This window comes from Octopus bimaculoides, chromosome Z (genome assembly GCF_046866305.1).
Source record: "Octopus bimaculoides isolate indiv1 chromosome Z, ASM4686630v1, whole genome shotgun sequence".
Taxonomy (NCBI): Eukaryota; Metazoa; Mollusca; class Cephalopoda; order Octopoda; family Octopodidae; genus Octopus; species Octopus bimaculoides.
Genome location: NC_142944.1, coordinates 29,975,383 through 29,992,580, shown reverse-complemented (window position 1 = coordinate 29,992,580; position 17,198 = coordinate 29,975,383). Strand labels below are relative to the sequence as shown.

At 37.2% G+C, this 17,198-nt stretch overlaps 1 protein-coding gene across 1 annotated transcript in view; it reads right to left on the bottom strand.

The window, feature by feature from the left end:
- Positions 1 to 17,198, bottom strand: part of LOC106879488 (proton channel OtopLc) — a 149,418-nt gene that overhangs the window by 8,607 nt on the left and 123,613 nt on the right. Inside the window, exons 4-5 of the mRNA XM_089365022.1 lie at positions 13,967 to 14,306; positions 6,439 to 6,599 (exon numbers count right to left, since the gene is read on the bottom strand). Of these exons, the coding sequence (XP_089221148.1) occupies positions 6,439 to 6,599; positions 13,967 to 14,306 (501 nt within the window). The remainder of the gene's footprint in view (positions 1 to 6,438; positions 6,600 to 13,966; positions 14,307 to 17,198) is intronic.

The window sequence follows — 17,198 nt, the reverse complement described above, 5'->3', positions numbered from 1 at the left end:
GTGATATTCATCTTTTACTGGTTTCAATCATTAGACTGCAGTCATGCTGGGGCACTACCTTTAAGAATTTTTAGTCAAATGAATCGATCCCAAGATTTAGTCTTTAATTGTCCAATCTTGGTACTTATTCTATCGGTCTCTGGCCGAACCGCTAGCCTACGGGAGCGTAAACATTCGAACACCATTCCAACACCTGCTGTTAGGCAGCAGACACACACACACACACACACGCACGCACGCACGCACGCACACCCACACGCACACACACCCACACGCACGCACACACACACACACACACACACACGACTGGTTTCTTTCAGTTTCTACCAAATCCACTCACAAGGCTTTGGTCGGCCCGAGGATATAGCAGAAAACACTTGCTCAAGGTGCCACGCAGTGGGACTGAACCCGAATCCATGTGGTTAGGAAGCAAACTTCTCACCATATGGTCACGCTTGCGCCAATATTTCTTTGCTCTTAGTTTTTGTGTTCCAAGTTCAAATCTCACCGAGGTCAACTCTGCCTTTCATCGTTTGGACTTGATAAATAAAGTACCAGCAAGTACTGGTGTCAGTGATACAAGCTTACCTCTTCTCTTCAAAATTACTGGCCTTGTGTTTTCAATAAGAAACTATTTTACGCAATGTAGCAGACAAATGTCCTCTAACAAACTTCCTGTTTTCTTTTAAATTAATGAACGCGCCGCACAATCCAGTTAAAGAGCTTGTAATAGGATCGTTAGACATGCTGCGTGTGGCTTACCTCTTAGAACATCGAAAGGCCTCTATATTGTGAATCGGCCTGCTACAAACAGAAATCAAATGTCTTTCAAATAACACTATACAGCCATCCTCTTGTCCTTCTCTGATATGTTGCATATGATCCAAAGTGTCGGTTCATTTGAGGGAAATTTGGACGTTATTTCTTGCAGGTTACTGACCACGTAGAGGATCTCTCGTGACCAAAGCAATTTTGTATGGCAAGCACTTATGACAGTTAGAGACAAATAGTTGACTCAATGGACAACATATAACGAAATGGAAAAGTGAAAGATGAACTAACTGCGAGAAAGGTTTGTCGGCCAAATAGTCAAATACTGTGAATACTGTGCCCAAGTAACCACGGCAGTAAAGGGGTGTCAGCTCCTGATGGAAGGGGAGCGAGAGTGAGAAAGAAAGAAAGACAGAGAGAGAGAAAGAGAGAGAGAGAAGGATTGAATATAAAAAAAGGTAGGGTGCTTTATTGTTGTTTAACAGCAGGTTAGTCCTGTTGTTGTTATTGTTGCCAATATCCCAATCCATCTGAGACGGTCACCTCATCAAGCGGACATGATCAAATGATCAAAGTTATTTCAACGATGACCATCCTAGCTAATATTCAAATGTTGTATACCTAGTATCTAGCTAGAATGACATTAGCCAAATGAGTTCGTCACCATTCCGGTCAGCCAAGCATGGTTAGAGAGAGAGAGAGAGAGAGAGAGAGAGATTTGGTTGCGCTTTCTCGCAGATCGAGCTACCATGCAGAAGCACGATATATCTCGTTTGATTATAGCGGACAAATAGATCTGATTGGTTCTCCTTTAGTGACCTCTTTAATGATCCCATAGGAACTCAGGCAGTAGATCAACCAGTCTGTATCTAGTTTTAGTGAGCTTATAATAGTAAAACAGTGAATCATATAGTATGGCGCTGGGTTTAGTGAACTTAAAGAAGTGAATTACTAAACAACACAGTTTGGAGCCGTCTTTAGATGTTCGCGACGTCAGTTTGGAGACAGTTATGAGAGTCATTTATTAAATGTATATTGTATATAATGTATCGTCTTTCCTGACCGCATTCCAGAGAAGAAAATGCTTCATCTTTTAACTATCAGATGCTTAGCATACTGGTGCTCGTGTTTGCATACATATGATACATACCAACATACAAACATTTACATACATACATACATACATACATACATATACGTATACTCATACGCCTGTGTAAATATGCATACATGTGTGTCAACACATGTATCCATCCATCCATCTATCTATCTATCTATCTATCTATCTATCTATCTATCTATCTATCTATCTATCTATCTTATCTGTCTATCTATCTTATCTATCTATCTATCTATCTATCTATCTTATCTGTCTATCTATCTTATCTATCTATCTATCTATCTATCTATCTATCTATCTATCTATCTATCTATCTATCTATCTATCTATCTTATCTGTCTATCTATCTTATCTGTCTATCTATCTGTCTGTCTGTCAGTCTCTCTGTCATATCTCTCACTATATATATCTGTACTGTAGGTACACACCATATGTACGTCGTCTGTCTGGCTGTCAGTTCGTCTGTCTGTCTGTCTGTCTGTATATATGCACGTATGTAAGTATGCATGCATGCAGACTCGAAGGTTGACCTTCTTAACACAATCATTAATACAAGCATTAATCTAGCACTACCCACCACCATCTTCACGATCACTACCACCACAACCACTACCAACACCACGACCACAACTACCATCACGGTCACCATGACCACCGCCAACACTACGACCACAGTTACCACCACCACCACCACCACCAACAACAACAACAACAGCAGCAGCAGCAACTCGTCAACACAACCAGCATTACTCTACAGTCAACCGCCATGTAGAAATATCCTTACACGTCACAGGCAACATCATTTTCGTCTTTATCGATACCATCTCCAGTTCGATCATTCTCACCAATACCACTATGACCAACAAAAACAACGACACTCTCACCAGCACTAACACTAACTCTATCTTACTTACTATCTTCATCTGCATCACTTTCTCTTTAGTACCTCTGACAGCCCACACACATTCGTCATCACCGTCCTCCTCATATTCTCTACATTTGTTATCATTGCTTTTGCATCTGCTCTATCACTGCCTTCAACAGGGGCCAGATGGACCTCTCCCACCTCTCTCACACAGACATGAATAATATATTAAATCTTACACATGCAACTTCCTCGCCCCCGTCATTTCTTTTACTTCTTTTTATCTAGAACAATTTGCAGAGCCTATCTTATCATTTTTAGATATCCTCTTAGTCCATCTTATCACAATGATACACTCTGAATGCTTGACTGAACTATTTTTGGTAAAAGCTGTTTACGCGAACAAATCTGAAACGGGTCTGGCAGTGATAACGCCCCCCCCCACCCGAAAATCTATCTTACTATCTTGTAATCTTTCAGTAGCGATACCTTAGACCATATTACGCCATATATGTGTGTGTGTGTGTGTGCGCGCGTGTATGTACACACACACACACACACATACACACATATATTAATCAATGTATGTATGAGTAAATGTATATATGTTTTGGAAATATGTCATTTCATATCTCCTAGACAGTGTGATAAGTAAATTCAAGGCAAATCCCAGCCATACTTAACACGCATGAAGTCTATTTTATCTTTATTTTTGTCTTGTTCGTTATAATCAATCTAAAAATGTCCTCTGAATTAAGTTTAAAGGGGAGGAGTCCTAGAACTTTAATATGTTACCTTGAAAGTAGTGCTATCACTGTTTAATTAATTTGGAATTCGGAGTCGTCTCCCTTGCTGTATTAACCAGAATTACACCGCCTTCGTATATATATGTATATATGTATATATATATATATATATATATATATATATATATATATATATATATATGTATGTGTGTGTGTGTGTGTGTGTGTGTGTGTGTATGTATACGCAGATATATACGCAGGATTCCTAAGGACTTACGCTTATGGATCTTATTTCTTTCCATCTTATTCTTTTACTCCATTCCTGTCTGTCGTCATCTTATTAATATATACTATTCTCATTTTCCCTTTTTTTCTCTTATTTGTCTCTGATGAGGAATATCCCATACTCGGGGATATCCCAGAAACAGCTGTAAGTCTCAGTACAACTTAAGATGTTTGCTTTAACTTAATGTTTGCTCTCCTATTTAACAATTATATATCCGCTGCATCGGAGATCTGCAATGGGTCCATAACTACCGTTTCGGCTATAATTTTGGAGCCCCAGTAATCCGTTACAGTACTTACCTAGCGTACCTAATCGTTTAGACCACCTAAACCCCCAAACTATGTGTGTGCGTGTATATATATATTGCACACACACACACACACACATATATATATATATATATATGTATGTATGTATGTATGTATGTATGTATGTATGTATGTATGTATATAATTAAACCTTGGGAGAGGCATTATGCCGGTAATAAACACACGCACTGGTTCAGTCCTTTATTAATTTATATAGTTTTTTGTTAAATTATTTCATTGCACTCTTGCAATCTCTTCAGTAACTTGTCTCTCCACTTCCATTTATTTTGAATGTATGATCTGGCGTTGTTTTGGCGTTGTTTCGAAACTGTTCGGTATGAGCATGTGAGTGTGTGCAAGCTCGTATGTGTGCACGCTCATATGTGTGCACGCACTTATGTGATCGTGCTTATATGTAAGTATGTGCGTCGATATAAGCACGAACACATAAGTGTGTGCACACATATGAGCGTGCACACATACGAGCTTGCACACACTCACATGCTCATACCGAACAGTTTCGAAACAACGCCAAAACAACGCCAGATCATACATTCAAAATAAATGGAAGTGGAGAGACAAGTTACTGAAGAGATTGCAAGAGTGCAATGAAATAATTTAACAAAAAACTATGCAAATTAATAAAGGACTGAACCAGTGCGTGTGTTTATTACCGGCATAATGCCTCTCTCAAGGTTTAATTGTATTTCTTTCAACACACGTATCCACATCAAGAATCTTGCACACGAAATATATGTATATATATATATATATTTAAGTAAAGTTTATAAACCTCATTAAGGGATAATAGATACAATGAATCCTTATTCTGTGTGTGTGTATATATATATATATATATATATATATATATATATACAAACCAAGAGAGGTTTATATCCTTATCTGTACTTTGGTCTATATATATATACATATATATGTATACATATATATATATATATATATATATATATATATATATATATATATATATATATACATACATACATATAGTAATTAGATGAAGATAGTTATGGCCGGTCTATGGGGTTACCCAGGGTTTCACATACATAAAGGGCTTAGCATTAAAGCGTCTCTTCAGACCCTAATGGCCGGTGGCCTATAATCTTTCTTCAAAGTGTAGAGGGAAAAGAAGGGTTAAGTGCAAGGGATTGTCTACTTTAGACCGCTACCTGTAATTGAACCGGTCGGCTTGTGGATCCCAAGACTACAGTAATCTCCTGAAGTGTAAGCGGGGTCCGAAGACTTCCGTTCTGGAACTTAAGATTTTCCCCGGGTCAAGGGAGTTCATTAATATTCGCGCCCGTTCAGCTATGCGCAGCTTGCTCCCGTTTCTAGGATCTTCCATGAGATTACGTGTGGAGTCCCTTCGTTCTTCAGGCGCCACATATAGCTTAGCAAAGCCATGGCGTATCGTCTCTCCGGGATCCTTTGACCAGCCATGTGTGGCACCTGAAGGATGAAGGGACAACGATCTCAGAGTTCAACTGGTACTTATTTTATCGATTCAGAAAGGATAAAAGGCAAAGTGGAATTTGAATCCAGGACGCAAAGATGGACGAAATGTCACTAAGCATTTTACCCGGTGTGCTAACGACTGTCAGTTCGCCGCATTATAGTATGAAGTATATCAACGCGCGCACAGACTCGCATATGTACACACGCGTGCACACATACATCACATAAACATATACATATATAACGTAGATTTCCTGCTCCCTACGTTCCAACAGTTTAAAAATTATTTAAAATTTAAATGTTGTTTCTCCTGCTATTTTCTTCTGACCAGAACCAGTTATTTAGATGACTATTCATGTAATTTACCAGTTTGTTTATGTACGCATGTATGTTAAGTATATAGGTATGTGCATATATGTATGTGTGTCTTTCTATGTGTATATATATATGTCTGTCTGTCTGTAAGTATGCATGTATGTATAACGTAAAATTATAAACAGTTGAAAAACCCTACAGAAGATGAATAAAGTACGTGGAATGCGGTATTAGCTTAACGCTTCAAACGATCATTTAAAATTACTATGAAATGTCATGTTTAGGACACCAGTACCTCTTCAGAGTAAAGTAAGCACTGACATAGATACAGTGAACCAATAAGTTTTTATTATATAGATCACATCTAAATTGCGGAGAAACAAATTATCCGAATGACTTGTTTCAAGTGAAGAATGGCAAGGGGAGACAATTTCAATATAGATTAATTAAATAGTTAAAAACACTATGCAGTAGACAGTAAATGGCGATAGTCTGACAAAACCATCTTATTATACCTCTTATTTCTGTTCGTTTTGGTGATTGTTTCTTACCTTGTGGTTTTTGAACACGAAGAAGGTTTGCACAAAAACGAATAGCAAGTGCATAACGTAAACAAGAGGGAATATCGGGCTCTCACAGGTGGCGGTTGCCTCTGTCTCAAAGTAAGTTGCAATATGGAAACCATCTAGGGCGACACTTCCAAGACTGAATGCTGCAAAAGAAAGAGAAGAAAAAGAAATAATCAAATGAAGGAAAATTATAAATATGCAAGAATATATGTAATCTATAGGCAACACGTACAGTTGTCACTAAAGTGACGGAAGGTGCTAGTAACTGTACTTGATGCTTATCGGTTCTGAATTGCAAATAGCCACCTTAATAATTTATAATTCTCAAGAATATATGTGTATGTGTGTGTATGTGTGTGTACGTGTATATATACATACATGCTTACATATATATAAATATATATAATATATATATATATATATATATAATATATGTAGACGACCGTGCGAACCAAAGGAGAAATGGTGACGAATGGAAACAGGCTCCTTTTAACGCGTCGCACGGTCGACACAAAAATATATGATAATATGTTATAATACTATAACATAAGTGAACTAGTAAATGCCAGTAAGGAAAAGAGGTTGACTCAACCGATAAAGATGTATAACAGTAAGATTTATTAGAGCATTAAATTGTATGTCTGTGTGTGTGTGAATGCGACATAATAAAACACAATATAAGACAGGCCGTCATGTAAACAAAGAGTGTGTATACAAATATATGTATGTGAATGCAAGAGATACAGAGTATAGATAAGAGTCTGTAACATGGATAAGAAAATATCAGTTCTCAGTTAAGGTACACAGTAGATTTGAAAGTCTGTATATAAGAGGTTGAGGCGTTGAGGCAGAGCTAAGTCACATGTCGTGCAGTTGAGGCTTCTATGCCGGGCCGGGCTACTTGATACAGATGGTCTTTTGAGTTCTGGCTGTTATTTCGTGGTGAACAATTCATACAAACAGGGTTGAGAAGCTACGGTTGCTGTTGGTAGCTTGTGTACGTAATGTGTTGACGCTGGGGACGAAGCTTGTAGTAAACAGTTGAACGATGGTGTTGATGTCGTCGCTGGAAACTGGCTGGTTGGTGTTACGTGTGGTCAACGACCAGATCTTAGAAGATCTGAAGCCGCGACAAACTGGCGCGTATAAAGCAGGCTATTTATAGGTACAGATAGACTCCAGAAAGCATCAGAAAAACACTCTCTCACGTGACCTTATTAGATGGCCACGATTGGTCGGTTTGCACCCTGGCGCGAACAGGACTGGAAACAATTGCCGCGCAAATAAGAGTCAGTCAGGTGATGGACAACAGCCGAGTCCAAGGCGGGAAAGAGATGTTACCTGCTACGTTCGCATTTGTAAATAAATAACCGTGAGAGAGGTGGTTTCACTACATATATATATATATAGATATTGTTGACACCCTTATGTATATATATCATGTATACACATACCTACATACATACATACACACACACACACACACATACATACATACATACATACATACATACATACATGCATATATATACATATATACATACATGCATACATACGCATACACACATTCATGTACAAGGTGGGCCAAAAGTTACGCGTCAAAACATTTGACATTTTATTCATATTACGTTATTATTACTATTATTATTCCTTCGTAACACAGTGTAGGTAAAAATGCACCGAAATATTTAGTCATCTGTTAAATCACAACAAGGACCTTAGACAGATACTTTCCTTAAGGTGTGTGCTGTGCCCAATAAGATCGCCTTTTGCAAGACATCAATTTGGCATGGGATTTCCAGTTGCCTTTAAGAAGTCTTGAAGTTTCAATGGGATTGAGCCCAACGCTCCGATCACCACTGGTATCGCTTTTACATTATCCTCTCGCATTCCATACAGTCTTGCCATTTCCGCTTTCAATTCGGAGTACTTGGTGATTTTTTCAACCTCTTTACTCACAACATTCGTCATTTGGTATGGCTCCATCAATGATCTAACAGTATTTGTCTCTCTTATTCAATATGACAATATCCAGCGACGGTATTCGATTACACGATCCGTCTGAAAATCAAAGTCCCAGAGTATCGTTACTTTTCTATCCTCCCTCCTGCATAACTTTACTTGGTACATGCTCATACAAGTTGTAGCGAGAGCCTGATCTTGTGCAGCAATGATCAGGCTTTCGGTGGTACGCTTCAAATCACCTCGCTCAAGCCATGCCTACGGTGCTGTATTATCCTCAACGTTCTGTGTACTCCTTTCGAACTGTCCATGCATTCTTATTTTAAGATGGTCTTCTTTTCTCTTCTCAGCTCTTTGGTTAAACTCTTCCTTGCCCATCATTTCGTCTGCATTTACACCCATACCTTTCGCGGTATACTGTAGCAGGTCTTCATCACTATTGTTATTATTATTATTATTATTATTATTATTATTATTATTATTATTATTATTATTATTATCATCATCATCAAAGAAAGAAAAATTTTGGAACTGACCTTTCAAGTTTATTAAAATTTATTTTAAAATTTAAGCTAGGATGAACCTGGAATACATATATGATTAGATTTAGATACAGACACACTAACACCACATGTGAGATTTCCATATGCACGGACGCACCCTCACATATTTCATTGATATACACATAGACGCACACATACACACAGACACATAAATATATATATATATACACGCACACACTCACACGGACACGCACACACACACACACACACACACACACACACACACACACACACACACACACACACACACACACGTACTCGCAATTACTTACGCACACATACGCATGCATATCTACAAGTACGTCAAAAAGTTTGTCAGTAGTGCATACCACATGTGAAATGTTTTGATCTTTCAGGTCAGAGGGCATGCCTGAAATTTTACGATAAAATGAAAATCCTTTCACTTCATTCTACATTGATGAATGAGGTGGAGGGTGGCCAGTTGGTGGGATGATGGGATAGCAGAGGGAACGCGAGGGGCAGTACAAGGTGGGTGGTAAAACAAGGTAGGTAACTGATATATGGTTCAATCAGAGATGGTATGTTATGAAATTGTGTGAATGTTTGTATGTTTATCTATATAGTGTATATATGTAGTATATGTATGTGTTGGAAATGTATGTACAAAAATGTGTGTACGATGCGGCTAGGTATGTGTATGCGGTTCACTGATGTGTGTCTATGTGTGTGCGTGTGTATGTGTGTATGAATGTGTGATGTGGTGTGGTGGTGGTGGTGGTGGAGGTGAGGGTGGTGGCGGCGGCGGCGGTGGTGGTGGTATGTGTGTGTGTGTGTGTGTGTTTGCGTACATGCGCGTGTGAATGTTTTCCTTTGCAAAATATTTCTTTTTCTATGTAGTAATTTGAGGACACACAATTTCAGATTTTAGTAACATGAACCCACATCATACAATCCATCGCCAATTTCTGAGCACACATTTTGTAACTGAAAAGGTCTAAAAAAAACCTGGCCTGTTCTTTCACCAGATAGCTTTAAAGATCAGATCCACACCAAAATGTATCATTATTTTATGCAAAAGTTTCGATCAACTGATCTTAATGGAGTTATTTCCCTTGCTTATATATTTAAAAAAAATTAAATCCCCCTATCCAAAAGAAATTTCAAGTTGATCAAAAATGTTCAATTTACAATATATTGCATATGTGAGACTCTACCGTGTAAGCACAAACTTCCTGCAAACCGCTCTCCGCTTTTTACAGCAATTTATTTTTATGCAAACAGTCCTTTTGTCTATAAGTCTTGAGTAATGTTCTACCAAAATATCTATAATGTTCTAAACAGATACACATAATATATTTATTACACACATACATATGCATGCGCGAGCATAGAAATGCACATGCAAAGGTGATTTGCAATTCTATGGATGTTGACACCACACGCGCTGATGTAGATTTTTATATAATATTACAGAAAAATATTCTAAAAAGAAAAAAATCATAACGGAAGAATTTCGAAACAGTTATGGTCTAATCTTATTCAAGAGATGAGTAAGGGGAGATATTATGCTGAGTTATGGGTCATTAACAATCTATATGATATGAGTGTGTTGCTTACTAATGTTTTCCTATTTCATTTTGTTTTACGTTGTTTAGCAATTTCTCCTTATTGTAAGTGCATAGTGAGCCCATGGAAAAGTGTTGTACTTGTATAATCAAAGTAACAGTTACAGTCATGAACTTTATAACTTGCAATTTTACAATCAAATCTACAAATCATGCTATCTGCTTGTAGCTTGCTATTGACACGGCGGTTTTTTGATTTTAGTAAATTTGTAGCGTATTATTAATGTTAGTGCATGGTTTGATGTAAAGGTAGGACTGTGAAAATCTAGAAACGTTGAGGATCGATTCAGGAACTTTACTGTTAAAAACGAAAATATAAGGAAAAACTTCAATAAAAAAGATAAAACTAGAATATAGTCATGCTTTCAATACTTATTTATCCATCCATCCATCCACATGTGTGTGTGTGTGTGTGTATGTGTGTGTACACAAGCCTATAAATATGCACAATGTTTGTACAAACACGTAAGACCAGAAGAGTAAATATTTTGTCGAAAACACGTGCAGATCATATACACATATGTATGTATGTATATATGTATGTGATACTGACACACACACATATATATATGTAAGCAAATAAATAGATAAATTATATAAAAATAAGTGAAATTTAATGACTGCTCTAACAATTTTCGAACAGGAAACTTTCTAATTCAACTAATGTGTACGTCCGCTTATAGTTTCTAGCTTCCTCAGAGTCAAGTATGTTGTGTGCTAGATTGCACTTTACACGTGCAGCTGGGATTTTGATGTTTTTTTTTGTGATGAACTGCATACATCCTCATTACCAAATATTGGTCCTGTCATGGAGGTGTGTATATATATATATATAGACACACACATTCATAATACATTTAAGTAGATACATACATACATGCATGTATATATTATATACATATTTGTCTATCTATCTACCTATTTCTTTCTCTCCCACCCTCTCTCTCTATCTTTCGCCATATATGTTTATATATATATATATATATGGGAGAATTTACGGAAAAAACAACAGACGAACACAGGTGGTGTAAACAACAAATGGATGTATACGCGTGCATACATACGTACACTCACATATGACTTCATTAGTTTTATACTAACTATCCCTGGCAGCAAATGCATTTCAGACCCTGACCCAGACGAGCAGGTGTCTTAAACCACCCTCAAAAGTATGTCATTTCAGATCCTTCATGTTCATAACTTCAAATTTCTCAAGCGACTCTCAAGTAGCTTCTCTGCAGATGAGCGACAAACAAACTTTACCTCCCACATACGGATGAAAAGGACCCACCTACTGAATGTTGGTTTTTATCCACCACCTGCAACACTTGCAGGATGACTAGCTGAAAATCAAAATATACCTTCATACATCAAACAGCCTGCAATGCTTCCCGCTTCCCAAACGTCAATCCATTTGGTCTCTTGCCAAAACGTGTTTTTGACAATTGCATAGAACAGGATTGTTTTTGACAATTACATAGAACAGAAGCAAGCTTCTTACCACACAGCGTGGTAAGAAGCTTGCTTCCCAACCACATGGTTCCGGGTTCAGTCCCCACTGTGTGGCACCTTGGGCAACTGTCTTCTATTATAGCCTCGGACCGACCAAAGCCTTGTGAGTGGATTTAGTAGACGGAAACTGAAAGAAGCTCATCGTACACACACACACACACACACACATGTATTTGTGTGTCTGTTTGTCCCCCCACCATCGCTTGGAAACCGATGTTTGGTGTGTTTATGTCCCCGTAGCTTAGCGGTTCGGCATAAAGACCGATATAATAAGTACCAGGCTTATAAAAGAAGAAGTCCTGGGGTCGATTTGTAAAAGAATTAAAGAATCACTCTTCAAACAATATCGCTCCATAAGCCGAACTTTTACTTTGGTTGTTCATTTTACATCTAAATCTTTGCATCTAAACCACCTACCCTGATAATATCTCTATCATTATCCTGGAACATTGCTCTCAGCTTTATCCTTCTTTCGAAAATTTTCAAATTATCTCAGTGATTTCTTTCTTTCGAAATCTTTCAATCTTGCCCTCGCCACAAAGATCTATCTTTACATTTGGAAACATGTTCTGATGTATTTCATCTTCAAAAAAGGCTGTTAACTTTGAACTTACCAGCTCTCAATTTATCGCTCTCGCTTTCAACAACTCAAAGGCGACGAACAATCTTGTTTCGTTGATCAGACTTTCATGTCCATTTGTAACAAGGCTACGGCTATCACCTATTTTTAAGATGTTCAATTACTAGCATAGATATAATTTCTAAAGCATCAAATTAAATACACACACACACACACACACACACACACACACACACACACACACACACACACACACACACACACACACACATATGTGACGCATCTGGGTATACCCAGTGTAACGCAGTGTTCTTCGGCAGTTTACTGTTTGAGACTTACTGCGGTAAAGGAAGGGGTATCAAGTCAAATAAATTGAATTTTGCCAATTACGGGTGCAGGGTTCAGTGATTCTTGGGGGGGGGGGGCATGTTGTATGTGATACAAAGCATTTTTTTGAGCGTGTAATGTGAAACACAAGACGTAAAGAGTTTCTCTGTGTGCATCGGGAAACATTTTCCTTAGTACCTAACGTGAAACATAAAAGATATGTAATATGTCTCTTTGTGTACAACAATAGTTCGAAAATATAATATAAAGTAAAAGAACAGAAGCAAGGGCTATAAAGTATTTTAGCCAGATGCTTTTCCAATTCTATCAACTCAGTTTTTCGGATTTTGTTTCTTTTTGGACCAGGTACAGCACTATATTTTACTTGACACGCAGCTACAGACAGCCATTAGAACTATCTCAAATCGCATTATATTGCCTTAAAATGGTAATATAAGCATTCAAGGCAAATTTCAAATTTTTGCACCGGACTAGCAAGTTCAGGAGAAGTGGTAAGTTGGTTACATCGACCCAGGTGCTCAACTAGTGCCGGAATGTCTTTAATCATAGATCTACTCAACCAGGACTGACCTGGGCTAAAACTCAACAACAATAACATCCTAGCATCGAACAAACAATAGTCTCTTGGTGGTCACTTGACCTGCTAGGAGAAGTAGTCAAATTTCCCTCAGATCATACCTAGCTGTTTTAAATAAGGAAAGGAAACATTGGCTAATACACTTCCACACCCACCTAAAAAGGCAGGATGGTCTCGACCAGAACGCTTTTGATCACAAGTCTATTCAATCAGAACTGATTTGAATCGGGACAGATTTAAGAAGAAAAGTGTGAAGGAAAGGGAGGGAATTAAAAAAAATTAAAGGAAATTATTTTATTATTGTCTTATCGGTTTCAGTCAGAGGCTATAGTCATGCCGGGGCCAAATAAGTTAAAAAAATAAATTCAAAAGTTAAGTTTACCGAGACATCCAAGTCGTAGATAAAAGTTGATGCCTTCACCAACATGGGCTGCAGTTCCTTCGGTCGGCAATTCCAGGTGGCTTTGTGATGTAGTCTGTGAGGAGGTAGACATCTCATCAGGACTGCAACTCTTGTTAGTGATGTGATCAGACAGAACCTGTTCCTCATTGTCCTCGCTGATTGGTTCAGTCTGGTTGCATTTGTGAAGGTTATCCTGGCTTCTTCGAATGGTAATGCGAAGATTCTTTTCGAAGTAAGTATTCTTCATACCGCGCAGTAGATGAACGTGGAAGTAGAGCAGTATAATCAACGACATGATGTATAAATAAACCAAGAATACCTATGGAAATGAGGAAAGATAAATTTGGAAAAGAATAAAATGGAAAAATTCAAGAAAATGAACAGAAGAGAAATAAAAATATAGATATAAAAATGTAACAAAATAGTTAAAACAAAAATTGCAACCTTTTTGTCTTTAAATGATGATGATGAGGATGATGAGGATGATGATAATAATTTGTTTGTGGTGAGTGGACTAGTCAATTACATCGACTCCAGTGTTTCACTGGTACTGCCAGCTCACCGCCTTAATAATAATAATAATAATAATAATAATAATAATAATAATAATAATAATAATAATAATAATAATAATAATAATAAAGTTCTGGAAATAGAGGTAACTCGAATGTAGAGTCTAAAAACAAATAATTCCTATCATTAGGTATGATAAAAATATTTAAACAAATTCATAACAAAAACACCAGGACTTACAAGTATATATATATAATATACAGAAAATAGCACTACTAAGCACTGCACACATCCTACGTAAAACACTTTCAATGCAATGAAAGTAAGAGGATCACAAGAAACCACAGCACATACCCAAGGCACAGAGAGCTGCGCTCGGTAGTGCAGTGAAAGCACGTGATAAAAAAATCCTTTCTACTATAGGCACAAAGCCTGAAATTTGAGGGGAGGGGACTAGTCAATTACATCAACCCCAGTGTTTCACTTTGTCAGGAGTTAATCTCCCTGAGGCCAAGATACTATAGGAGCTCTTTATCAGGGCTAAACAAACGATAACATTTCCCCCTCCATATGCTCTTTCTTCCCGCCACTTATTCTCATTCTAATACACTTTCTCATTCCTCACTCTTGTTTTTTTACAAATATTTTCTTTCGCCCCCTCTCTATCACACGCGCACCCCCATCCCCCCACACGCAGTTCCTAAAAGACCAATTTTACTCTTTCATTCCATTTTCTACTTTGCTGTCGTCACTCTTTCTTACCACAAGCCAACTTCCGTTTCCGCTTCCGCCTCTGTTCCTTATTGAACAAATTTGTACTGTGAGTTTACGCATCTAATTAAACAAAACTATGAACATTTTCTTGCTGTTTTTTCTCCGAATACGAGACATTTACTTTATACAGTTGCTGTATACATACCAAACTGTTAACAAACACCTGGTATATAACCTGATACAGACAGTTGTCTATTTCTGTAAATTAACCGCCTTGATAATTCCCATGCGAATTTTTCTTGGCTTAATTACAATTTGTCGCGCATTTAAAAAATATTTATTTAACTCTTAATTATGAAGTTGTTTCATACACATACACGCACACACTAAAAAAATGGCAATCTTATCTTACATGCACCATCGCTATGGAGATGGTACCAGGTTAATATCCTGAAAGAAACTATAGCGAGCACCATAAACATAGAGGAGGGTAGGGTGGAATGGGCTTTCCCAAACAGGTTACAACCATTAATTTCACAGACTTGCTGTGTCTTCTCTGCGTTTTTTCTGCTGCAGCTGTTACAACAACAACAACAACTGCTACTGGTGCTGCCGCCGCCGCCGGGTGAAATTTTACAACCTCTTCAGATTAAACGTCTGTCCACTCAATGAATTCTGAAGTGACCGAAACAGGTGGAAATTTGGAGGCGCAAGATCTGGAGAATATGGAAAGTGCACCAAAGCTTCCCAGCCAAGCTTCAATAACTTCTACTGCGTCTGCATAGAAGTTCGCGGTCTGGTATTTTCGTGATCAATGACAATACCCTTACGATTAAAAAGTACTGAACGTTTCAAATTATTTAATTTATCCAGTTGATCACAGTAATGATCCGATTTATGGTTCTGTCTATTGGAAGAAGCTCGTAAAAGACAATACTCTTCCATTATCAACAAATTAAAAATATAACCACTTCTTCGGTTGAAGTCCTTGCTTTGGAGATTGTTTGTGGTGGTGCGCCGCGCTCGAGCCATTTTTGTTTGCGTTTCACATTGTTATAGACGACCTGTTTTTCGTAGCCTGTCACCATTCTCTTAAAAAAAAAAAAAAAATTTTTTAAATCGCTTTCTTCACGTTTCTGCAACGAATCGCAGTTGTGAAACCGTTAGCTGAAGTTAGCCTCATCAATTGATGTGTGACCCAAACATGAAACTTGCGGAGGTGACGCAGGTTGATGAACCCAGAACCATGTGGTTGGGAAGCAAGATTCTTACCACACAGACACTCATATATATATGCATATATATATATATATATATATATATATATATATATATATATATATATATATATATATATATATATATATATATATATATATATATATATATATATATATATATATATATATATATATATATATATATATATATATATATATATATATATATATATATAATTATGTAAATAAAAATAAAGGATAAAATCGTTAATGATTTTAACAGTGACCAGTATATAATATAAACCTATTCAGGTGAATTCATATATAGAGATTTATAATAATATAAAATACAATTATCATTAAGAGCATGCTGAAAATAGACGCTAAATCGTCAAACCACTGAAGATTATCACCTTTATTATACACAACGTGTTGAAATCGAGGGAGTAGGCTCACAGAATTCATAAAATAGATAGCCTTGGATTGATCAATTTCTGGATTAGTCCAATAATTTTTCCTCATCAACAAGGCATACTTAGGAAAATAAATGAGATATTTATACATACCCACAGGTATGTCGGTATGTATATCTCATTTATTTCCTTAAGTGTGTCTTACTGATGACAAAAAGTTATTGGACTAATCCAGAAATTGATCAATCCGAGGCTATCTATTTTATGAATTTCTGTGAGCTTACTCCCTCGATTTCAGCACGTTGTGTACTATAAAGGTGATAATCCTAAGTGGTTTGACGATTTAGCGTC